We start from the raw sequence: 25,128 nt of genomic DNA on the forward strand, positions 1-25,128 counted from the left end.
ACTTTTCTTCTGCTGGCTCTGGTGGGTCTCTCCCTCACTTGGCCTGAATGTACAGTAAGTAGACCGCAACGGGCGAACGCTCAAGCCACCAAAGGGACAAGGTAGAAATGTGTAGCATGTAAAGTGAATTTCCCCTCAGGGATGGATAAAGCGAAGTAAATACAAAATAAAAGTAAGTCCACAGACCATTTTGGAAGCATGCCACCATGCTCCACGGTGGGCCGTTACGTACCCCCAACCCCAATAAACACATTGATTGATAGAGTGTGCGAAGACCCTTGTGCGCATACGCTTTGGCGAGGCCGTCACGTGTGTGCACGGAGGACGATGTGTCAGAAGAGATTAGGGGTGTCGGTGAAAGCGCTGGACAACTCAAGCACTTTATTATTAGCCGGGCAGGAGCCCTTGTGGAGGGAGGAGGGGTGGGGGGAGTCTGGCGGGGTTGCCTCCCCTAAAAAACATCCCTGATGAAATATTTTCACTGCAAGTGGAGAAGGAAAGCCAGGGAGGTGTCCTAAAACATGCCTGAATTAAAAAAACAGTAGCGCGGCGTGGGTGTATCACAGGAGAGAAAACAAAACGGGTCATATATTTGACAACTAAGTGACAAGTGGACTCGGGCTTTTGTTGACATTTTACCATTTCAAGTGTCTGTAAGAGGCGCCTCTCCGCCACGACAACAACATGGACACGGGCGACCAAGTGGAACAACGACCGTTTGTCTCCCAGCAGACCGAAACGCACTTCTTCGCCATTTAGCACCGCTACTAAATCTAGTGGAACCTTGTCTTACGAATGCCAACTTGCGGGTTTTACGGTCGATTTTTCGCTTTGTGACACGAGACAAAACTTGAGGTACAGCTGAACCTTAGTTTTCGTGATTAATCCCTTCCAGAAAGTCTGAAAAAAGCTCAATTATTTCAGCAAAATGTTTGTTTTTTTAAATTTTGCTGAAATATTTTCCATTCCAATTCATCTATTCCAGACACCCACAAATAAGCATTAACAAAGAAATACATTTGATAAAGAATTAATCTAGATTCATGAATAAAAATGGTGTAAAATAATATAAATGACTCATGAAGTAAATAAATGAACATTTAACGACTTTTTCACCTTCACTGAAGGTTGGGTGGGATGATGCTCACTCAACAAGAAACAAAGGCAGATTGAGTCATAACTAAATGGCATCGCGCATTGATTCCGGGAAACGAAAAGCCGAGTCCCATTTTTTGGGTAAGAAAACCTAGCGGACGTACAAAAACTTGCACAAAATTTTGACGAAAAAACAAATGATACAAATTGTTGTTCTCAACACAGTTCCATCATTTCTGCCTGTCCTACATACTGTCCCCCTTCATTTTGTCTCTGGCACACACGTTTACCTGTCCCCTCCACCCCCTGAGCCTCCCTCGCTCAAAGCACTCGGTTCTCTCTCCCCATTTGTGTGAGTGCTTATCACCGCGGTAACCCTATCTCCTTCCTTTCATGTAAAATACATTGTGCCTCCACTGCCCCGCCCGGCCCCCAGCAGTTGTGCCCCAGCCCGGGGAGGTGTAAAACTATCCTTCGTCTTTATGTCTCCAAAAATGACCTTTTTTCCCCCCCCCTTCAGGTGCACTAGGACTCTATACAAGACAGCAAAAGAGGGAGGAGGTTTATGTGAATACCCTCCAAAAAAACAACACCCCCGCCTCCCCGCTCTCGCTTTAGTCGGCCCGAGCTCGCTTTCGCCACTGACGTTCACACGAATGTGCCACCTCGGGAATGTCACGGGGAAAGAAAAGAGTTTTTACCTCGGCGGAATCAAATCTTTTTGCCCTTTTGTTCGCAAATTGCCCCGATGAGGATGACAATGGAGCTAAAACTGTCGTCAAACTGGCCTGTTGCCAGACAGTGCTATGTGACGTAAAGAAGACACCCACCAGTCACAATAATAGGAACAACCTTCATTGAAATGGTTGAAAACTATTCGAATAGAGAGTACCTGGAAAAAATGCGAATGTATTTTATCATGAATATATGGATGCGCTTTGTACCGTTGAATGAATTGACTAACGATCAAACAAATAGAAAATGAGAAGACTCTCAAGAAGCTGCTTTAGGCCACAACTGACGCTCACATGCTGACACTGAACTAGCCGCCCTCTCCAGCTCCTGATGTCACTCACTAGGCCACGACCCTTAAAGGCACACACAAATATTACAAAACGCAAAGTAATCACACTTTATAAATCCGCTTTATTACTTTACATTCTCTTGTACTATGTTTTTATGCATGTTTTGTAATGCAGTGCTGTTGTTTATCTAAAAACAAAACAAAATGAATCGTGCTGGTTTGGGGGGGCTGCAGTGGATTAAAGGCCTTCTCACTTCAAAAATAGATTTTAAAAATGAGTAAATCAAGTGAAATTGAAATGAAAGTCAAGGTGCCACTGTGCTGTTGTTGGATGTGAAGCTCATTTACAGATCTACCAAATTGACAATTTGACTGTCAAAAGGAGCATTCAGTCGATTTGCGTGGGGGCGGGGGGAGAAAGAACGCTCTTCATCCGCCGCATTGCCCCGGTGGTCTTCGTACGCGTCGCTTGATTGGGCCCCAGAGAGTGAGCGGATCAGCGACATGATTTAATGCCGCTTTACTCAATGGCCACAAATGAAAAGTAACTGATGGATGTGTGTGTGTGTGTGTGTGTATGCGCGCGCTCACCAGTTCTGCGCTGTTAATTGTGAAGCGTTTGGCCTCGACTGCCCCTGCCAGGCTAATCTGATGAGAGTGATTAAAAAAAAACACACACTGGGAGAAACCTACACCAGCCCACGGATGACTAGACACACTCACACGCGCGCACACACATATGGCAGCAAAGTCAGACAGTGGGAGAAACATTTGCAGATTGAACAGATTGTCTAAATTTCACAGGACATGTTGATGAATGACTCCATTGTTTTCCTCCATTTTGTCTCGCCGGTAAGAGTTACATTTTAGATCGTCACCTCGAAAATGCCATGACACTTAACAACTAGCGAATATCAATTAGCGACTATGAAACTTCTAGTAGCTAGTAGCGGGATGTCAAATGTCAAATTCATGCAAAGTGGTACAATTACGTCCCTTTACACACGCTGGATGTCCAGTCGGACTTTTTTTCAAATGTCTTTCTTCTGATCTGGCGCGTCCACCTTTCTCACCGTGTTGTGCGCAAACTCGTGGCTGACAATGAGGCGCTGTAAAGCAGCCATGTCCAATAGGGGAGAGCTAGCTAGCTATTTTTTTTCCTGTTTTTAAATAATTATTCATTGCGAAGCGCTCCGGATGATGTACATTGTGCAGTTGCGTTTTTGTAAGTATCGATGGCTTCTATCGTGTAAGTGTCACCACTGAAGGCCCAGGGACTAATTTGGGACGCTCAAATGCGTGAAAGGTTAAAAGAGAAAGTGTCACATGCTCCAATGAATCAAAATCAAAAATCCAAGAAAGAAGCAGCCATGTGGCATGATGACTTAGTGGAGTGGAACTGTCAGAGCTCCCCTCTTTCTCTGCTGCTGTTTGGAAGCTGAGGAAACACAACACCACTCTTTCTGCGCCCCCAACCGCCCCCCCGAAAGACCCCCTTTTCCCCGAGCTGACCACAGCCACTGCACAAGTTCCACCCCCACGCACCCAAGCCAGGACCCCAAACCACATCCTCCCACCCCAAAAATCTAACAAACCGCCCCGTGAGCACCTCAAAATCTCATCATGCAAACCTCAATCTGTGAACACAACCTTTTGCACACGAGTCAAACATGTTCTGCCTTGCATTTGGCACTGCGTGATAGAAAAAAAAAGTCTCGGGTTCGGAATGGCGGACCAACCTCGCAATAACATACTGCAATATTTTCATGTTAAAATCACAATTATGTGATAACAAAACATCTTCTGTACATCAGTGCAATTTTAAAACCACCCTAAATAAACAATGTGACAGTGTCAATCAAAATTAGCATTATCTTTGTGAAGGCCCATTTTTTTTCCCTTTTTTTTTTCTTTCATACACCTCATGTGTATCCAACGTTGTGGCCAATGGAGTCAGGTAGTGACTTCTTATTAGTCAGAGCTATGTCATAAAATGTGTCATGAAGGTCTTCCTTGTGTCTTTGTGTGCCTGTGGCCAAGTGGCCAAGGTTCTATTGTGAAGACGGCAATCCGATACACAGGCAGCCCGCCAGCGTGTGTGCGTGTGTGTGGGGGGAGGGGGGTAAACGATGAAGAAGAGCATCACAGAGGATGGCGGGCGGGCGTTGTTCTCATGGGCAGGTCCCTGCTGTCTGGAACCCCCCCCTGAGGGGCCCCTCATACCTGGCTGTCTGCTCTACCTGTTGTCCCATTTTTGGACTTTCCATCCTTTCCTTCTTCTCCCCTTTCACACTAACGTACTTCCTCCCCTTACTCCTCGACCCCGTTTTAACTCGCACACACACTCTATTTTGAGTAATTTTATAAGGAAGACGATATGAAGTGTTTTTTTAACAGCCTGCTATGATGGCGCAGCTGGCTGTTAGCTTTTTTATTGAATCTTTGCTGAGAGCAGATGGTGCGTGCGTGCGTGCGTGCGCGCAGCGTAGCGAGCTATCTCCTGTCTGTTGCACCCAAGCCTTCAAAAGATGGTTTTAAAGGATATCTACCTTATGTCGTGATGTCACAAGCAGCATTATTTAACAGGCAGCTAGGAGGCCACTCATCATTTAATTAAAAGGCGTCTGAAAAGGAGCTCAGGCCTAATGACATTAGCTTAAATTATTGATGACAATGCTGCTGGTGCTGCAGACACACGTGCGCACACCCCTACTTGACACACACACAGGGCAGAGACTTGGTCCTCAATCATATTGGACTTTATCTCCCTAAGGTGTCATTGGAATTATTTTAAAAAATGTCTTCTAAATTTGACACACGTGGGGGAAGAGTTTTGTTAACAGCGCAGCCAAATTTTAATCATTAAAAAAAATTGTCAAAATGAGGCTTCAAAATTGTCAAATGCTGTGGGCGTACGACTTGGAAAAATGGATGCTACTTCATCTAGCACATTTTTCTTATGCCTACACTTAACTACATGTTTGAGCCGTGAAAATCTATCTGCTGTATGTAATATATCCCACCAGGTCATTGTGGGGCTTTTCCATGCCGTGACAATGAGGCGCTCTAAAGTGGCCCAGTCAGCATGAAGCTCCTGTCCACACGCTGGCTGTCTTGTCAGACTCCCCCCCCCCTCGCTCTTCCATCTTCTCTCTGTGAGCGACGTGTACTCGCGGCTGACAATGAGGCGCTCTAGAGCAGCCACGCAATTAGACTCTCCGAAGGGAAGACGTATTTTTGGGTTGTAAACATGGGTAACTAGCTATCTGCACGTCATAATTGCAGCAAATGACAGCTGTTGTGAACAAAGGCGCTCAAGTTCTTATATAGTGGGGCAGGGGAGACTCATCTCTGACTCCAAAGTCCGTCAAGCTTCGCTGTTTTAGCCACGCCACTCCCCCCAAAAATCTGCAAAACAAACAGTTTAAGGCTATATCTGAAGAATTAAGTATTACACAGCTCTCAGTATTTGCATGTTTCCAGTAATTATTTTCAATAACATGCATAATGAATTCAGAAACAGAATTCAATTGACTTTTTAAGGTCTTTACTCTATTGCACGTAAAACATTAGCTGCTGTTGCGCTGATGATGGGGAAAAAAAAGTGCTAACATTTGCCACATTGTCTGCATAAAGACTCAGGTCAAAGGCAAACTGGCCTCGACATCCGCTCCCGATACCACTCGGTTCTGTGCCGTACAGACAGAAATCCAATCCCCCAGCAGCAGAGCAACAGAGGAAGTTCTCGCTACAGGCAAGTCGGTCTGGTTCCTCCGTAACCAACGCGCCATTGTAGCAATTTGATTTCCCTCTCAGCAACAAGAAAATGTGCTCTTTTTTTAGTCTCAGATGAACACTTGGCCAGGTTTAACATAAGGTGAGGCCGGAATAAAATCGCAATCTGGCAGCACGTCGCCTAAGTCTTGAAAAGTCTTTGAGTAATCAATAAAGACGGGAATCTTCGAGACAGTCTCCACTCGGATGACCTCAGCCATCCCACGCCGCCGCGAACGTATGCGTAAAACAGAGAGCCAAACACCTTGACGCACTCAGCAGACACTCGAGTGCAAATATCATGCGGTTTCCTGTCTGGTGCGTTTCTCTCGAAAGAAAGCCCACGCTGCTTTTCTCCCCGCCGCTCTCGATGGATTCTCCAGTCCGTTTGGCGCGTCATTCGCAGACTTTGGGCTTGACGGTCGACGCTGACCCGTTGACCTCGCGCCTCCGCGACGCTCTAGCGCCTTCGAAAGCTCGCCAGCGCCAAGCTAATTATCATGTTACATCTTTTATTCTCGCCCCCCCCCCCCGCTGCAAAAAAACGAAGCGAAAGACTGACAAGGTTGGTTTTATAGGGTGTTGTGTCAGGTTCACACGCATGCACACACACACACTCGCCACTGGGGGGGAAAAAGAGTCCACCTTTGAACACAAGCAGGCTAAACGTTCCCCGTCCCAGGAGGTTTGCTAACACGGCAGGGGGGCATCGGGAAACTGGCAAACCAAAACCAAATTTTTCTGTTGGATGCAACAAAGGCAGCATTGATGGATTGTTGATGCTGCCAGGCTGTCCATAAATTCTCATCCTCACATTCCTCAGAAGTATCTGTAACTTTGGTTGTATGGCTTTAAAAGGCGCAACCTGGACCAGTGAGTGACATAGGCGTCAGCAAATGCGAGTGTCGAGTCAGTTATTAGTCAGTGAGGAAAATTCTTTAGACAGCAAATGAATTATTATCAAATAATTATGTAAATCCCTTACTGTGACTTTAAAACATTAGACAACAATGATAAAAATGGTCCACAGGATTGACCAAAAAAAAAAAAAAAAACGCATTAATATACCTACCTAGCCCCTAATGAGCTATGTCGTTCCTGCATGATCTTGCTAACTAACGGCATTCAAAAGATAACCAACAAGATTGTTAACATTTACAATACAACCTTCATTTATGGACTTGTAAATCATGGCACCACTCTATATGGTAAACATTTTAAATGTACTCTAAGATTAAAAAAACTCCCTCAGATTAGCATGGCTGCACGAAGGCCGACTCTCAGCTGTCAGCTAGGCATCAATCTTACGAGAATCACTGTACACAAGGCTGAAACTGAAGCGCGGCTCTTGTGCCATGGCCAGGATGCCAGCCTACTAGAGGGATGCCAGGATGTCGCTGTGACACTCCGCTCTCCTATCAAACGCCCGCACTCCTTGTCGTTGGGCAGATGAAAAAAAACATTTAAAAAAAAAAAATGGCGATGACGCCGACGCAATTCTGGCGAGCAGGGTCGGCCTCGCTCGCATTTAGCCGCCGCCGCTCCGTGTATGTTTATGCGAGTGTGACTGTATGGGGCTGTAAGGGTGAGAGAGGGGTGCAACCTGACCCCCTTTGCCTCTTCTAACTTGGTCCGCGCAGTCGCTCGCTCGCACACAAACTGGGACAGCTGCCATACTGCGCGCCTCTCCCAGCATGCCACGGGAAAACTGCTACAACTAAAAGAGCCTCTTCCCACCCGCCTCCATCTTGATTACTTTTTTTCCTTGTGGGAGCCATGGACTAAGACAAATACCTAGTCGGAACAAGCTTCATACAAACATTTATTGTATCATCACTACGCCGTTAGCGTGTGTTCGTGATAGACGGCACCTCTCGGCTTAGGTACAAATTTGTGTCATGTGGCTGCTGTAGTAATGGAACTCTATTGTAAACTAAAGACCCCTGTAGATGGACACTGGTGGCCTTCCACAAGGCTCACTACTCAGTCCACGGATTGTTACAGAATACTCTACATTAGTGTTTCCTAGCATTTATTGAGCCAAGGCACATAATGGACATCGAAAAAATGTCATCGCACAGCACCAAACAAAATTGTCACAAAAAGTATATATACTGAAATAATGAGCTTTTCTCGATTTACTCACAAATTTACTTACCCAGTATAAAATCGTTGCACTATATCACTGTATTCCAAAAAATAATAGACTTCAGAACAATTAAGTAAAATTGGGTACAATTCCATTGAACTGCTTCACATGAATCCCAAAATAATCTGGTATCACAGTCGAAAACTATTGGTGTTCCACCTCCACCAAGTCTCAATACTAGATCCTCTCTACATGAAGTTCGACACAATTACTTGGCGTTCCATTAGAAAAGTTAGATAAGACAAGAAAATACAGGAGGTCTTGGGACTGTCCCGTTATATGACGTTTCGACGATATGAACGCCGCGAAATCAAGTAGCTTGCGCAGCAACATCAGAACTCATTGTTGCGGCACTAGAAGGTACACTCAGTTATATCGGTATACATTTTCATACAAATACCGGTACTATATTTTACTGGGATTACAACTTTACAATGGCATTAGCATTGGTCAGTGATAGACGGGGACTCAAATACGAATTCAAAGTAAAGTTGCCGTCATAGGAACAGCGTGTTGTCAAAGTAGCCGAGACTGTATCAACAACAGCTACATTTTGTTTCAACTGCTTCAAAGATACGATCAATCAACAATCAAATCATCATTTCTCAGTTTTAACCTGTTTCGTTTAAACACCCGCTAAACTCAGAACACTGGAACACTCCCTGACCCAATAAACACAAAAAAAGCCCTTTCAGTCGAGAGAGAAGATACCTTACACACTGAGCGTATGTGTGTATGATTTCTAGCTCGCGTCAATGCTAAATCAAACTCATAGTTGACACGAAGACGTCATTATCGTCACACGGTGGGGGGGAAAAATTGTTAACACCATTTCGCCACAGCTAAACAAGTACGTGACAACAGGTGGAGTGGGACAGTTAAACAGGCTAAAAGTAGCATTAGCAACCACTTTTGGCTCGGACCCAGGCTCCTTCTAGGCCACCCCGAGGGACCCCAGACAGCAGGTTGGCCCTCGGACCGCAAGCCAGATGACGCGCGGCGGTGGGAAATGGAGGGGAGAGGGGAGGAAGTGAAGGGACTTTAAAGGGTAGCAGGGAGGACAAGGGGGGTGGGTTTGGAAGTTGGGGGTATCAAGTATCAACAGACAACTCCCCGAAACTTTGTGTGTGAGCTCTGTTTTCTTGGTCACCCGAGACACGCCTTTTTCAATGAACGAACTGGCTACTTTCACTATGAATGTTAAACCTTCAACGACGGAAAAGTGCAGTTTCGCGCACTTCATGTTCCGCTTAAGTGAATTTCCTAAAGTGCCGCTCCTAATTAGTTCAAATGAAAGAAGGCAAGACGAAGCAGGAAGTAAGTCAAGGCAAAATGTCCAGTTAACTGCTAAAATGTCATTGCGGAAACATTTCAACAACATGTTTACAGAAAGCTGATACTGTAATATGATAAGTATACATTGTTCATTTGGTGAACGCTTCCTCTGGCCTTGGTTAACATTTCCACAATGCGGAGGATTTTTTTTTTTCCTTTTGTCGCCCTGCCCCGAGGCGACCTGCATACAACTTTTACCCGACCGTTTACATCAATGTGGTTAAATGCGATTGGACGAGCCTCCCAACCTGCGAAATACACCGAAACGTCTCGAAACATGTACTGTAGATAATAAAAGGCAATAAATTGGCTAGCTACACAAGGTATATATATATATGAACATTAGCATAATAAGACTATATTTATTACTTAACCACCTACCAACATGCAACCTCTTGATGATTTTTTTTCCCCTCTTGTTTAGATTGTCCTTCGCTGGCTGTCGAGGTAGCTAGACAACTATTTGTCTATCCCGAATTACCATACCCATCCAGATAAAATCTATGATTTCCACATTGCTAATAAACATTCCAATACTGTTCTTCAGTCAGCCTTAAAGCTCAACTTTGTAGGAACAATTGAAATCCGTGTGCCGACGCGATATCTCATTTCTAACAATGAATCAATGTAGCCGATGCCAAGCTCAAATTCACATTATAAGTGATGTCACCGGCCTATTTAAAGCAGGTGAAGAAACTGAGGAATATAATGGCATTAATATTTAATAATGCCACAGTGCAAGACAAGACCAATTTCTTTCCCTTTTCTCCTCCTATTCCTCTCTTGGCCTACTGTAAATTTGAGTGACAGCGGTCCACCGGGGTCGGCCTGTAATCCACACCGCCGGCGTCTCGCAGCGCAACATAAAAAGTGCAGGAAAAACAACATAGTTCATGTGTTGTGGCCCACTTTGCGCTGTTATTACAGTGCAGGCTGGCAGGTCAGAGCAGGGGGGGGTGCCGTGTCGGGGGCGGGGGTCCTCCGAGGCTTGATGGAGGGGATGAAATTACACCTGTTCTGGTAGCTGACTAACGACTTTGAAATGTGAGCACACCTTGTTCGCCGCCAAAATCATTTTCCCAACAATACGTGTCCAATCATTAAATAAGCAAAATGGGAACGCAAGCGCTGATGTCACGCACAGATTGTAGTGTGGACGAGCGCTTATGTACTTTTGTTCATTTGCGCACACTAAACTGACGGACATTTCTTCATACCAGCAAAACCACGACTTTAAAGTATTTACATTTTATATTATTACTCAAATAAGTTTAGAATGTTTTCTTTGCAATATTGAATTCATTGTTCAACACAATTGTGCCAAAATCTCACACCCACTACATACACACACCCACACGCGCGCGGGGCAAATATGAAATAGTAATCATTTACCATTTGCTCGTTGAGGTCCTGTGAGGCCTCCATGGCTTGTGGCCTTCAAACCTCACCCGCTTTAACTGCAAAAAAAAAAAGAAAAAAAAAAAGGAACAATGTGTATCAGTGGACACGATAACAAAACACAGTGAACCACTGCTATATTGTGCAATTTTAAATGATTTATTGGTATACAACAGTAAAGTCGTAGTACCACATTGTGCAACATGCCGGGCAGCACTGAGTTATGCTGGAAGAGATTTAACGTACGTGATTAACAGCAAGAAGAAGAGGACACAATTTCAGTATAAAACATTACAATATATTTTGCCATTTTAATATTCCCACGGAGCAGAAAGAATTGTATGCTTTTTGTATGTGCTGCAGCTCTATGTGTGTTAAAGTAACAGTCTTCTATACTAATATCTGTTAGTGTATCGACAGCGTTTTGCATTATAGGTTAGCATCAAGTTATTTGAGTTAGACAAAATTCTATGTTTTGCTTAAACATTTTGGCCTTCAAATATACAATATTTAATTATTTTATGTGTCAATATTATTGTGAACTTCAGCTCGGAGTGACAAACAACTTGAAGCAAGCACACTTGGCTATTATATGGAGAACTGTACGAGCGAGAGAGTCTTCATCAAAGTGATGTGATACAATGGTACTTTAAAATTGTGTTTTAAAGGTGTCTTTTAATAAGGGTAAACTTGTTTCAAGCATGAGGCGGGAGCAAAAAAATTGTGTTTCTCTATTGTGGATTTCTACAAATCGTGGGTGCATGTGGAACTTATCCCCACAGACACTGGTCAACAGCAAATTTTAATCAGAGATGGTTTTATGTGTACCTTAAAGTATTTTTGATGCCGATGTCAAAAATGTCTTCTCAGGCACACAGGTTGTTGAGATGTTTTCACTTTTTGTAATTAAGTTTGACCGTTAAAAGGTTGTACAATTTTACCATGCTTTGTCATTTATAGCTATGACATTTCAGTAAAAAATTCCACCTGTTGCTGAACCTGTCCCCTAATTCATAAATATATTACTATATTACATATTACATTGTTATTATTGTATCATTATTATTATGAAAACCTGAAAAAAAATTAGGGCAGATTCGGAATCAACTCCCAAACATATTCCACAAATGTTTAGTAGTGTTTCTAATTTTTAAAAAAAGTAGTAAGAATGTGTTGACCAGTAAGCGGAGGTTCACTGTAATAAAGCCATATGTTCACTCCACACAACATGGTTGAAACGTGCCAAAACACTTATCTTCTGTACGTGTGTGTGCGCGCGCGTGTGTGCATGCATGCGTGTGTTGATGTGTCAGTCCGGGGTTCCATCTGTGTGTTTATGTGTGAGCAACAGGAGACTGACGGGAGGTGGCTGTCCGGCCGGCCGGCGTATCGTCTTCAGCCGAGGGCCAAGCGGAGAGATAATTGCACAAGTAAATATCAACAATGAAAAGGGAGACGCGTAAATGATCCGTGCGCTTGGCCCACAGACACACTCCAGGACAAGAACACTGACCGGGCGACGGCATTGTGACGTGATTGTGTGACATGGTGAGACGGATAAGAAGAAATGCTTGCATTGAAAACAAAAAAACAAAAAAAAAACCTAAAAAAAGTTTTCTTATCTGTATTGTGGCGTGACAAAATGCCCGCTAGCTTAATAGCTATGAGGATGTCACCACCAGAGAAAGACCTCCACCAAAGCCTGTGGCGAGTCAAGTATACAAACAGTGGAGCAAAACATATAGACAGAATATAACGTTACTCACGGGCATATATTTTTTATCCTCTGCGAAGAACAACTACGGTAATATTACTGCAACACATGAAGGAGCAGCATAATTTCATTCTTTCCATTGATTTCAAGCAAAGAATGTGACAAAAACTTTAATTTCTTGCTGAAATTAAAGAAATTACATTAGATATTTTTATAAAGTACATTATTAGAGTGCTTTTTTTCAAATTTTTTTTTGTTTTTTAGGGGGGTGGATTAATGGCATTTCCATTCACTGCAAGGGGGAAAGACGATTTGAGCTGCAAGTGTTGATTGTCACTACCTCCCGTGACTAATTTCACTTGAGCAGTGTACATAAATGTGATTGGACTGACATTTGCCTGCTCGATAAAAGTCACAGTCGCTGGCATCCTTTTAATTTTTCATAGCCGCCCCTCGCCTGAAACCCAAGACAATAATGCATCTCTCAACCGAATTGATTTGCGCACTACCACCGCCGATACTGCTACGACACACCCTCACCTTTTTGTGGAGGACAGTCAACCTCCTCTAATGAAATTCCCAGGGCATTAACATTCTATTAAAAGTTTGACTAAATCATAGGCTTACATTAGTTTCATTCCTGCTGCCTCAATTTGGCCCGACGGGGATTAGAGGTCACCTGACACTGTGCGCAGAATCAATGATGCCTGCCATTTCCTCCCCAGTCCCACAAGAGAGAATTCTATTTCTCACTGTAAGGTACGCTGATTGAGGTGGGGGAGCAAAAGGGGAGCAGGGTGGGGGTGCATGGAGGACTAGAAGGTGGCCTACAATGTGATCATATATGTTGAACAAACCGCAGGCTGGAGTTGCGGTGAAAAGGCAAGCGTGGATGTGACTGCACCTACAAATTGAAAGTCATATTGACTCACCTTATAAATGTCTTAATTATATCAGACGGAAATGAGGGCGCCTTGGAATTAATTGAAGGGATGACATCAAAGCATGCACAGACATGCCATTCTATCAACTCATGGACAGTGCCAAAGTCTAACAGAGGCGGAAGAAATTACAGTATATATTGTATCTCAATGGATATACCCTCATGATCCAATACGAGGTCATGGGATAAGTAGAACAAGAATTACATTGGGACTGTCCCGATCATATTTTTTGCTCCCGATTTTAATTGATTTGATTGTTGATTTTTTTATGGATTGATCTGCCGATGCATACCAAGGAAAAAAAAAGTGAATCCAAATTGTCTCAATTATCTTTTTTTTTTTTCCATTCAAATAAAGGTATCCTGACATGATACCTTTCTTTATGGCTACAAATCAGTAGTGGTTCAAATCAAGTAAACACAAAAAACATTTTATTCTTGACTTCAGAAGTTAGGAAAGTTTCAAATTTTTCAGCCGACACTGCTATCAAAACTCCAATTTTGTAAAAACATCCCCTTTCCGTAAAAGTGTATTTTATTCTTTTTTTTCAGTGCTCAATCGTATTCACATAAAACTAAATTGCATTCGTAAAAATGTACAAAAATCTAATGGATGGATGAATGTTATGTCTTCCTTTACATAGAGAATTATTCTCAATTCTTATTGAACGCATTTATTTAACTATATGTGTAATATTAGAAGTAGTATAGAGTGGCAACGCATTTTTCTGAGAAGGGTTTCTAATATTTTGACAACAAAGCAAACTACAACCACAACAATAACCATAATATATTAATACCTCTAAGTAATAATTTAGGTATAGAATTACTATTTTGGTGGAAGAGCTCAAATGTGTTCATTAATGGTTAAAATAAGACATTAATACCTTATTCTGTGTTGGTTTGGAACAATAAACCTCTCCCTTATATCACACACACATAAAGGTAATTTATTCCAAATAGTCCAGCAAGTACAAATCATATTAGTACGCCACACACTAATTTATTTTGAGAGCCGAGGAATAACATCGGCATAAGTCATCCTGGTTATGCGTCTATTGCCCTTGAATTTATGTCTGCTCTGTACGCATGTGAAATCTCATCTCGCAGCATGCGGATTAAGACGCGGTAGCCCCCTTACAAGCCGCCATGTCGTCGAGGGCAGGCCAAAGAGCCCGAAGTGTTCCCGTTTCCTACATATCAGGTAGGAACACAAATGCCACGTGGGTTGAGAAATGACCCGACGAGGCCTGTTTCTCCTTGTCCACATATTTTCACTTATACCGAGTGTTATCACCCAAAGTGGATATGATTGGTGATATGACCACGTAATACATAGCTACGGTATAATACACACACTTCCATTTGACCTGCACAAGGTAAATAAACAAAAACAAAAAATAACCTTAAATGAAGTGTAGTTGAAAAGGGCTATTAACCAGTTATTTATGATTCAATTATGAGTTAAAATTGAACAACAATTAAAAAAGTAAACATGAAATCATTCCACATGATAAACAGTGAATTCTGTAAAAAATAAAACAAATAATTTAAATATTTAAACTAAAAAAATAAAAGAAAAAAAGCGGTGTCATTGTTGTTTGTTTATTAAAGGGTTTCAATATTGAAATGACCATTACAAAATATCTTTTGGAAACAATCATTTCAATGAAAAATGAAACAAAACATTCAGCTAGATAAACATAAGCGTCACCTCTAATGTCCAGTACAGAAATTCTGGGAATTTGTCTACAAAAAAAATATATTTAAAAATATATATGTCATTAATCTTTTCTCTTTAAAAGTTGTCATTTAAATCTTTGGGCATTTTATGTATATTTTTAACTTTGAAAAAATGTAAATATTTAAGTGGTCACTTTTAAAGTTTCTCTCTTTCAACATAATAAATATAGCTGTCAGCACTAATTTCAAGTAAAAAAAATGTTGGTAAACACTATAAAATAGATTAAAAACTTTAAGTGGTCATTTAAATAATTTTTAAATATATAACAAAAGTGTGAAAGTTTTTGCCCCAAATACTTTATAACGTAATTATGTAAGTGACTACTTGTAAAGAATGTTGCTTTTTTTTTTTTCATAAAACAAAAAAGCAACATTCTGTGGATATTATAAATCTTTATGATATATTTTTAATAAGTACTGAAATGAATATTGTGATTTCTTTTTGTTTATTAAATTACGTTAGTTAAAAAAATTTACTTGCCATGCACAGAGGTTTATTAATTATTATTATAAATACACTTTTTTTTGTAGTATCCAGCACACTTTTATTAAACTTTAGATGAATTAATAAATGTTACTATATACCTGTGCCAGCAAGTAGTCTGGTCCCAGGTCCGGTTTACTTGCTGGTGCAGCTCCTCATAATGACGTGCTGCTCGCAGGCTGTCACTGACTTGTTTACAACATCGCCGCTAGGAGCTGAGTACCCAAACAAACTTTGAACACGCCAACAAGCTGCCAAAGTCGAACTTTTGAGAAAGAAGTGAGCTGACAGCAGCGGCAACGCAGCGCAACTTTGCTAGGAGTCGACAAGTCCAAGTTGGAGGAGGCAGCAGAGGCGCCCGGGCTGCTTGAGAGCCATTAGAGCCAACTTCATTATTGACCAAGCGAGGAGTCCCACTGCGCGTGCGCACTGCCGACCCCGACACTGACGGCCAAGTGAGTGATGGGCTCAAGATAGAGGCAGGAGGGAAGGGAAGGAGATCACCAAGATGATATAAATACACTACTTTTATTCTTTAATTTGTGGTACCTATCTAGCCTTCTATTTAATGTTATTGTTTAATATCGTGCATAACACGCTATACATATAATTTTACTCCCAATTTTACTTCAGTGGTCCATTTTATTATAAAAGCTGGGTAGCTAGCTTGATAACTGCATGTTCAGTATCAGTAATTTGATAAACAAAGATCATAGCAGACCGCTCAAAGACAATTTTAGAGAAACTAATGCAAGTGGATAATTGTCATTTTGAATGACTTCACTTCATTTAAGTTTACAGTAATACATTACTGTAGACATCTTTGACACTTACGCCACTTTGAAAAATTGTTACAGTTGGGAAACATTTTTATGTTTTTTTATTTCAAGTTAACACTCTTCCTCCAAGTTATTGACTGCACTGTTAACATTAATTTTCAGACCATAGCTGTTAACCAGGGTGCGAAGACTCATTTGATCTGAGACGAGGCTAACGGCAGCAGTGGAGACTATGGAGCATAATACTGCAGCATCCACAGCTGAAGCACAGCAACAGGTAATGTTATCATGTACTGTATGCACAGGTGGCAAAAATACTTGTGAATAAATACTCTAGTAAAAATAGAAGTACTCATTAAACTCCTTTACTTACTGAGAAGAAGGAAAAAAAAACTGTCATTAGACACGTCATCAAAATGAGTTCCCTTAGCTTTAAAAATGTAAATAACAGTGTATTTGAGTTCAACAATAGCAATAGTAGTAATAGCTTGTGCAAAAAAAAAAAAGTAGATAATGAGCAACGGTGTCTGCATTTGACTATTCAAATATTGCAGGTTACATTGGTATTGCATGCTGTAAACCTTCAAGTGACCAGGATTACAAAAAAAAATATTGCACTGTGTGGCTTGGACATCATGATGTTTTATTCAGGAGTCTGATGGTGTGTCGATATGGCCATGTGTTCATAACAGTGTCTTATGTGATTACAAAAAAAATTACTTTCTGTCTAAAAACCCGGGTCCATCTCGATTGACACGTTGTAGCCAAATAAATGAGTTGCACAATCCGTGACAGAGCCCGAAATAGCAGGAAGCCGCAGTGGCGACCCGCCGCCTCGGGTGCCGCGTGTCAGGCGAGCTTAGAACACTTGGCAGAACACGATGCGCAAAGGAAGCACGTCCAGGTGTTTTTAGAGGTGTCATCCAGTGGAATTTCAATTCGGCGGCAGATGCACCCCTCTATTTGTGAGGCCAGCCGTCGCTTGCAAGGGGTGGGAGCTATAAGCCCACCCCAGCCCCCCAAAGAAAACGCCACAAAGCAAGTGATGGCACCCCCTCTTTTTGCCGGACCCAAAAGAAAATGGCCGCCAGCTCGCCGGTATTTATAGATATGCACGGAACTCGTGCTCGCGCTGGCCCGAGGTGCTGACGACGTAAAACGAGAGGACGCTTCCAGAAAGTCCAGAGTGTCAGGGTGCAAAGATAAAAATACCCGGTGAAAGATGGGCCCGGCCATTAGTCGCGCAGCCCGGCATGTGACATGGCAGCGTTTCAGACGTGATTTATGAATATTACTACCGCCAGCCTGGACCGCTCCCACCCGCCAGCCCAAATTCATTTGCCAAATGAGGGTTATTTCAGGCACTCATGCATGGACTTCATACCTGGCTGACATTTTTGTCATCTGCCCAGAGTTGCCTTTGGACAATGGTCACAACATTAGGTTAACCTACTTAGTTGAGTCAGAACCAGTACAACAGCTCTAGCAAAAATAAAGTCATGAGACTTCCATCCATCCCTCTTCTACAGTGCTTGTTGTACTCATTTGGGTCGCCGTTGAGCTGAAGTCTATCCCAGCTAACCTCAGGCGAGAGGCGGGATACACCCTGCACTGGTCGCCAGTCAATTGAATTCACATTTATGGACAATTCTTCAGTGAAACCAATACGGAATACGGAAGCCATGTTAATTACGTAAAATACATTCCAGACTACTACTTTCAAATCCACAATATAAAGACACAACATAGAAAAAGCATTTTTAATAGTTTTACATTTTACTACAAATTGAGCGTCCGTCATTCGTCATCCGTCAGCAGTGTGGGTACTCTTCCGTCGTACATCATTTGCCTTTTTTCCTCCTAGGGGGGAAAAAAATAGTACCCGTCTATAGGCCGGTCCGCCTCAAATTTTAAACGGGCTTCCGTCGGCGAGTCCGACTAAACTTTCACCAGCACCCTAGGAAGGTCGGTGAAGTTCTCAGCAGGTGAGAGTGGAAGAAGGCAGGCTGACCAAGAAGTTGCAGGCACGCAGATGAGCGCTGAACCAGAATTGCGAAATAACTTGCTTCGTGTCTACTCAGTACGCAGGGAAATTGCTCACACAACAGCGACACTGTAAAAAGCCAGAAAATGAAGCCTTTTACAGTCAGTGTAAAAGGGGCTAATGACTCCCCTAATTGTCGGAGTGAGCTGCCGCATGCAGGAACAAAGGGAAACATTTGACACCTCGTAAATTCCTGCAATGTCCTTCCCCGAAGCGACCTCTCCAGTTACACTTGTAACTATTTTAGGGGACCTTTTGTGTGCAAAATAAGATATCACGCTGTAATGACGTCCAATACAACAACCGTATTAGTAAAGATATATCAGCAGCTCAACAACCACAATAAATGGTATTCATATTACGCCTCTGACGGTGTCAAGCCAAAGTGAGGCAGAATTTTGATCTCATATTGGATCTCATTACATACCGTAGTGTTGGTGCAGATGTGGCAAAAATGCTCTGTCCAGGTACATCCAGATACAGTGGTGCCTTGAGATACAATACACCTTTTTCCAGATGCCCTGAAATGTACTTAAACACAAGAGTAAAAAGTTTTAATTTTGCTTTAATCAGCCACTTTTCTAATCATGCGTTTCCGTGTCACATTTGTGAGTTTTTTTTTCCCCTTCCGTCTTCTTAATAGTCGCCAGGGGTTTTACTGCGATACTCTCGGGGAAGGTCTGGAGAAAGGGGGGAGCTACTGCAGCCTTTTCCAGGACGCTTGGCTTTATGTTTTATAGGAACAGACATAATGTTTAAGTACGTGAACAGTTTCCGCAAGAGTCCACCCACGCAGGGGCGAGCGGCTGGCTTTGACAAAAAATATGCAAGTAGCACTGTTTGATTTATTCTTTATAATTAATACAGTTAAAAAGTATACTAAAATACGGGTTTTATTGATTTATTTTTACATTGTGGAGGGACAAGTGGAGTGGTGCCCCATTAGATTCAGCAGCCGGTGATGTGGGAGCAATTTGAAAGTCAGCAAGCAAGTTGCCAAAAAGACAGCATTTTGATCACGCTATTCCATTTTATCCGCCGCAAATTCTGCCTAGCAACAAGTGACCTTTTGCAAGCATGTGACATGAATTCTACTTATTACTCAGCTAGCTTGCAAACGGGGATTCACTGTATTACAGTTGTGAAGTTTTGCAATGCATCACTTGATTATGTTGTTGTCTTTGCAAATTCATGTCGGAGGAAAATTGTGAATCAATAAAACACACACCGAGGAAGAGAAATGGCTGCAGTTTTCCTGATACCAAAGTTTCATATTTAAAATAAAAAAAAGTCAGCTGGCAGGATACAAAGTGCCGAGAAGAGAGAAAAGGAGGACAATCTGTGTGAACGTACGAACACACTTGCCGTGTGCTGTCATGTTAAAAACGTTAAATCCTTGATTGCTATGGTTGAGGTAGTAGAGAGGGCAAATCACTTGTGATTTTCACTGCTGCGAATCGAATATACGCACCTTGCACTCTAGATGTGTGTGCGTTTGGCCGTGTGTGTGCGTGTGTGTGGGAAAGAGATTGAGTTCCACCACACAAGTGAGTGGTTACAGTCATGTTAATTCATATTCACATGTACAGTATATGTACAGCGTATATTTGTAGCTATCCAAATGAAATCATTTTCTCCAAAGTTTTTATCCAAAAAGCTAAATCGTTTTTGTTTTTGAGGTTGAGAAAAAAAAAGAGAAATAAAATTTCTTGAATTGATTTTCATCGTAGTATGAAAACATTTGATGGAAAGTCATGATTATGGCTGAATACAGAAATCCCATACTGCTGCCTACCGTTGGACTTGTCATGACGCCGATTTGAGAGTCGCATGGGACGTGTAATTAAGGGATGAATCATTATAAGACAATCCTAACATGGAGAAAGGCTTTCTCGCCCGCCCGCCCGCTTGCTCTCTCTCTCTCTCTCTCCTTCTCGCCACAAACCCCACACTGACACTGAATCTCAATGGTATTACAGCTGGAATGCTGGCTATGTTGTTTCAACTAATGAAAGAATAAAGCAAAACAAACAGAGAGGGACAAAATTAAAAGAGAATAAGGAGCGAGGGAAGAAAACGTGGCAATGAGGAAATGGATGATAACCTAACCTCCCGGTCAATTCCTATTCATCCCCTCCATTGTGGACCGTCTTTCGGGCTTGTTTGTTTTTACACAGATCAGGCATTTTTTAATGACAAAAAAATAGAAATGTAAAACATATCAGCTACCCAAAAGTAAAAAAATTACACATTGATGGAAAGCGACGAGAAAACAATATTAACACTTTCAGAAAGTATGTCTCGCCTGTGGTGCGACATAAACGTACTTCAGTTTTTGTGTTGCCACTTTTGGTGGTGTCCTTTTCGCTCACTGTGATGTGGATATCCACAAGAAACGATTTCAACACTTAGTCGAAGCACTCCTGAACGCCTACCCGACTTTTTCTATTGTTTTGTTTGGCGTTCGCTTTTCGTTTCGAGGCAGGCAATTTAAGCGTCCCGTGTCCTCACCAATCATAATCACGAAGGCCGCCGTTTGCAGACACACGCACGCACACACACAGACACATGGCCTGATTGCTACTCAGTCTGGTCTTTGTAACGTTATGGACGCAGATTGAACGTGTCACTGTGCACCTCACAGAAAAAAGGACCCAAACGGCTGTGTGTGGATTGAATGCAGGCTTATCTTCATCCATCTATCACACATCAAAATGGCCAAGTGCTTAGATGAAGTGCTGTCTGCTGTTCTCTCACTCTCCAATCCTCCTGAGAGTGGATCGATACTCGCTCAGCATCAGGTTACCGTTAATGTCTTCATCTTTTTTAACCAGGCACTGAAAGTGCGTGCAAGTGTGCGTGCGTGCGTGTGTGTGTACTACAATTAAATGTCCGAGTTGGCCCCTCATGGTCCTGACTCACAGCACCCCCTAGGGAGACTGTTGGAAGCATTGAGTGAGTTTATGCAGGAACAATTAATTAACTTGAGCACGGATGAGCCTTTTTATTTATTGTCTCCAATGCCCTCCTCTCCAACCTTTCTGTATCATCTGATGGCACCCGGGCTCGTGTTACACGTGTATAATTATGCCAGGAGATATTTATCACTTTAATAATACATGTAATGTCAAGGCGAATGAAGGATTGCGCGTAAACTTGAATGGATGCTGACACAGACACGGATGGTTGGGACTGGGGGAAGATTTATGCAACCACGCAAGTGTTGACTTCATAATGGCGCGCAGCACCATAGTGGCTAGCACGTTTGCGCCACACTTTGGAGATTCTTGTTTTGGCATCTGCGTGTGAGTGTCTGGGTGTGAGTAGCGGCCTACAGCAACTCCTTGCGGGTGTCGCCGTTTGTGAGTTTGGCCGGTGCTGTTCACGAAACGGTGAAATCAGCGGCTGTGGCCACCTTCAATTAATTTCAATGTGAAAAATATTTTCGATTCACAAATAAGTTAACAAGTAAATTGAATTACAAGCTTGGCCACGGAATGAATGAAACTTGTAAGTCAAGGTACCATTGTACTAGTATCGAACTATTCAAAGGACTTCTCCACTTTGAATGACGTTTAAAACAACAAAAAATAAAAACAGCGTCCTCGTTCTCCTCCTTTCGGCACTCGTCATCCCTCCGTCCCAATCAATCTCCCCCTCCCTCCCCCATCACTAATGCACTCTTTCATGTGCTCTCCTGTTACCCCAAGCTTGTCCCCCCTTCCACCCGGCGGCCCTGTCTCCGTCACCCTCCTGTCTCATTGCTCTTTTGTAGGCCCTACGCATTTTTGGGGAGTAACGTGATCCCCCGCTCCCAATTTTCTCCCCAGGGTGGTCCCGCTCGGCCCCCATTCGAAGGGCACGCGGGACCGGGGCCGAAGCGAACAGAACGGCTCGAGACGGGAGGAGAGACAATGGGAAGATGATGGGCACGTAAATGAAGTCTCCTAGAGCTTGCATATGTTTAGACGCGCGTGCGTGAGTGTGTGTGTGTGTGTGTGTGTGTGTTGTACCTGTGCCATCTGTTTGGTCACATCTCACAGCTGTTGTTCTTGGCCTTGTTGTCATGCATGCATCTGGTGTTTGGGTCTAAAATTGAAATTTTTCAGATTCAGTTCAAGTGATATTGATGGGCGATATCTCAATTTGGATGTCGTCGTTTTATGTTTTTGTCTCGTTGATGGTCATGCTTTGGAGAAGAAATCATAGTGTACTCACCGATTACTCAGTACTTGAGTATTTTTTTCCTCTCAACACTTACTCAAGTAATTATGTAGGGATACGCTTTACTTTGTTCAAAAGTAACATTGCCCTTACATTGAGTACAATTTGTGTTTACTCCACCCACCCGTGATGATAACCATAGAATCAGGAATGGACCACCTTGACACGTAGCAGTAGCATAGTAGCTATGGAGCTGTAGCGTGGCCAAGAAAGCGGGCTGCTCAGCACAGTACACCTAAAGTCGAAATTAAGCAATCGTCCATCCCTTCAAGAAATTTAATAGCACGTTTTATTTGAATTGTTTTGCTTTTGTCGCTGTATTTTTTTTATGATTCTAAATGATAATAACTGATCTTCACTGTAAACCTTTTTGTAGCCTTGGTGCATAATCCCCCCCGACTATCAGCATAACCCTGGCGGACCTTGTGTAATTTGTGTAACTCTGTCTCCTCTACCTGCCGAATGCTGTCTCACAAAGAAGTCTACACGCACACACGCGCACGCGCACACGCACACACACTAAAGACGCAAATTGAGCAGGTATCCAGCCAAACGTCTTTCACTGCAGGCTCCAAATTGAACCCTATCACAAGGACAAGGATTAGGAGAAAGGAGGGAAGAATTGAAAGGCAGGCTAATGTCCTTACATACCAACAACGAAAAAAGCTTCAATGCTCACCAAGTTCGTCACCGCGCACACACGCTGGTAAAAATAGAATGAGGAGAAATCAAGGCTCATTTGTCATCTGTATCAGTGCAAATGTGTTGGCTTGTGTTTCTTCTTCTTTTTTCTTTTTCTTGCTCACAGCCAAACTGGAGCTGAACTTAAATGTTCCAGCCAATGATAACAAATTCAAAGTCACATTCTCCACGCGCACACACACATGCGCACACACATGCACACAGTCAGCGGTTAGTTGAAGTGCATGGAGGGAATGTTGCGGTCACACCTGGGAATACTCTCTCGGCCAACCTGCCCAACGTTTTTCTCTCGCGTTTGCTGTTTCCTCTCTCGCAGAGAAAAATTGCATTGATTTTACTTTTGTTTGCATCTGGGTTTTCAAGACGGATATTTTGCAGCCATGGAATTTGTTTTTGCACTTATACCTTGACAAACACATTTATGACCTGCCGTGCATATCTACAACAAATCAAACGTCAGAGGGAGTCTTTTTGAAAAAATTCTGGGGCACTCCACGTGATGCCCCACTGCAACTTCAGGGAAATGCTTCCGGCACAGTGAAAAGATCAATGATGCTTGATCATTTCAAGCAGATAAGTGCAAATATTGACTACTATGTATTCAAAAATCAAGACCGTGTTGACTTTATCGTATTTAGGGAAGAAACGCGTACTGGCGCAGTCGGGCCGGCGTCAGTGAACTTAGGCTGGCCCGACAGTCACGTAGTGGCCCCGGGCCATCGGGCCGCTGTTAATGTAGAACTCGGCTTTGCAATATGACCTATTGTGTAAGGTCAGGGGCACTCCGCTGTATGCCCCACCATAAGATTTAAATGTCATTCACGCCCCCGTTTGGCGAATGGTGTCCCATTGATCAATAGCCCTTGAATTCTACTCGTTTTCTTTATCTTGGCACGGTGACATTTGTATGCCGCACGTGGTCTCACAAAGCGAATTTCAATTTTGATTTGATTGGGATTAAAACAGGTTTTAGAGCGGCCGTTAATGGCTTTCAGACCGGCTCTAATCCTCATTTAATGAAGGCTTCGGTGGGCTGGCAGGACTGGACGCCAGCCCGTCATAACTCAAGTGGACATTTAGGCAAACACTCCATGGGAAGTGGAGGGACGTGTGTGTTTGTGCGCACACGCACGCGTATAAGAGCAGTAAGCATACATGTATAAGTAGCAAAAACACCGGTGAATGGCAAGTTTTCAATGCAGCTGATCTTATCAAGGAGCTCATTCTTGACTCTGTTTATGTGTGTGTGCGCGCGCAGTCTTCACCCTGCTCACTTGGGCGCGCATGCTCTCACTCGCTATCATCCCTATGTAACAGGAGCCACCCCCTCCACCCTGCCCTGTCAAAAATAAAAATCATTTGTCCGCTGCATGAGCGTGCCCATTAAAAATGCATGGCGTTCGGGGGGGTGGGAGGGCTTGGCTGTGGGGGATGGAGGGGGGGTGGAGGTGGTCTGTTATCCTCAGGGAAGGAAAGCTGACACTCGGCTCTCCGGAAGGGCATCAGTAGTACCAAGGTGGACAAATGGCATCCAAAGAGGAAAAAGTGGACAGAAAGGTGGATCGATATGTTAAAACCGCCAAGATGCACCAAAAAACTGTCCCAGCATCCATAGATCAATCTTCATGCACCAGTAGATCAAATTGTGTTACACCTTTCTTTTTAAAGGCAAATAGATTTGGAAAAAAAATCAAAAATACATGACATACAATTTTTTTTT

At 42.8% G+C, this 25,128-nt stretch overlaps 2 protein-coding genes across 7 annotated transcripts in view; one reads left to right on the forward strand and one right to left on the reverse strand.

Moving 5' to 3' along the window:
• eya4 (EYA transcriptional coactivator and phosphatase 4) overlaps positions 1 to 16,046 on the reverse strand; it is a 37,451-nt gene extending 21,405 nt beyond the window's left edge. For all 3 annotated transcript variants that reach the window (XM_086017987.1, XM_086017984.1, XM_086017985.1), the window contains exons 1-2: positions 15,761 to 16,046; positions 10,770 to 10,834 (exon numbers count right to left, since the gene is read on the reverse strand). In XM_086017987.1, coding sequence (XP_085874113.1) covers positions 10,770 to 10,802 — 33 coding nt within the window. In that variant the 5' untranslated portion in view covers positions 10,803 to 10,834; positions 15,761 to 16,046. The remainder of the gene's footprint in view (positions 1 to 10,769; positions 10,835 to 15,760) is intronic.
• Positions 1 to 25,128, forward strand: part of tbpl1 (TBP-like 1) — a 73,554-nt gene that overhangs the window by 22,044 nt on the left and 26,382 nt on the right. For all 4 annotated transcript variants that reach the window (XM_086017994.1, XM_086017993.1, XM_086017995.1 and 1 more), the window contains 4 exons: positions 12,127 to 12,323; positions 14,543 to 14,636; positions 15,872 to 16,114; positions 16,601 to 16,715. The gene's annotated coding sequence lies outside the window, so the exon portion shown is untranslated. The remainder of the gene's footprint in view (positions 1 to 12,126; positions 12,324 to 14,542; positions 14,637 to 15,871; positions 16,115 to 16,600; positions 16,716 to 25,128) is intronic.

This window comes from Filicampus tigris, chromosome 20, assembly GCF_054856515.1.
Source record: "Filicampus tigris isolate MCC_2025a chromosome 20, RoL_Ftig_1.0, whole genome shotgun sequence".
NCBI lineage: Eukaryota > Metazoa > Chordata > Actinopteri > Syngnathiformes > Syngnathidae > Filicampus > Filicampus tigris.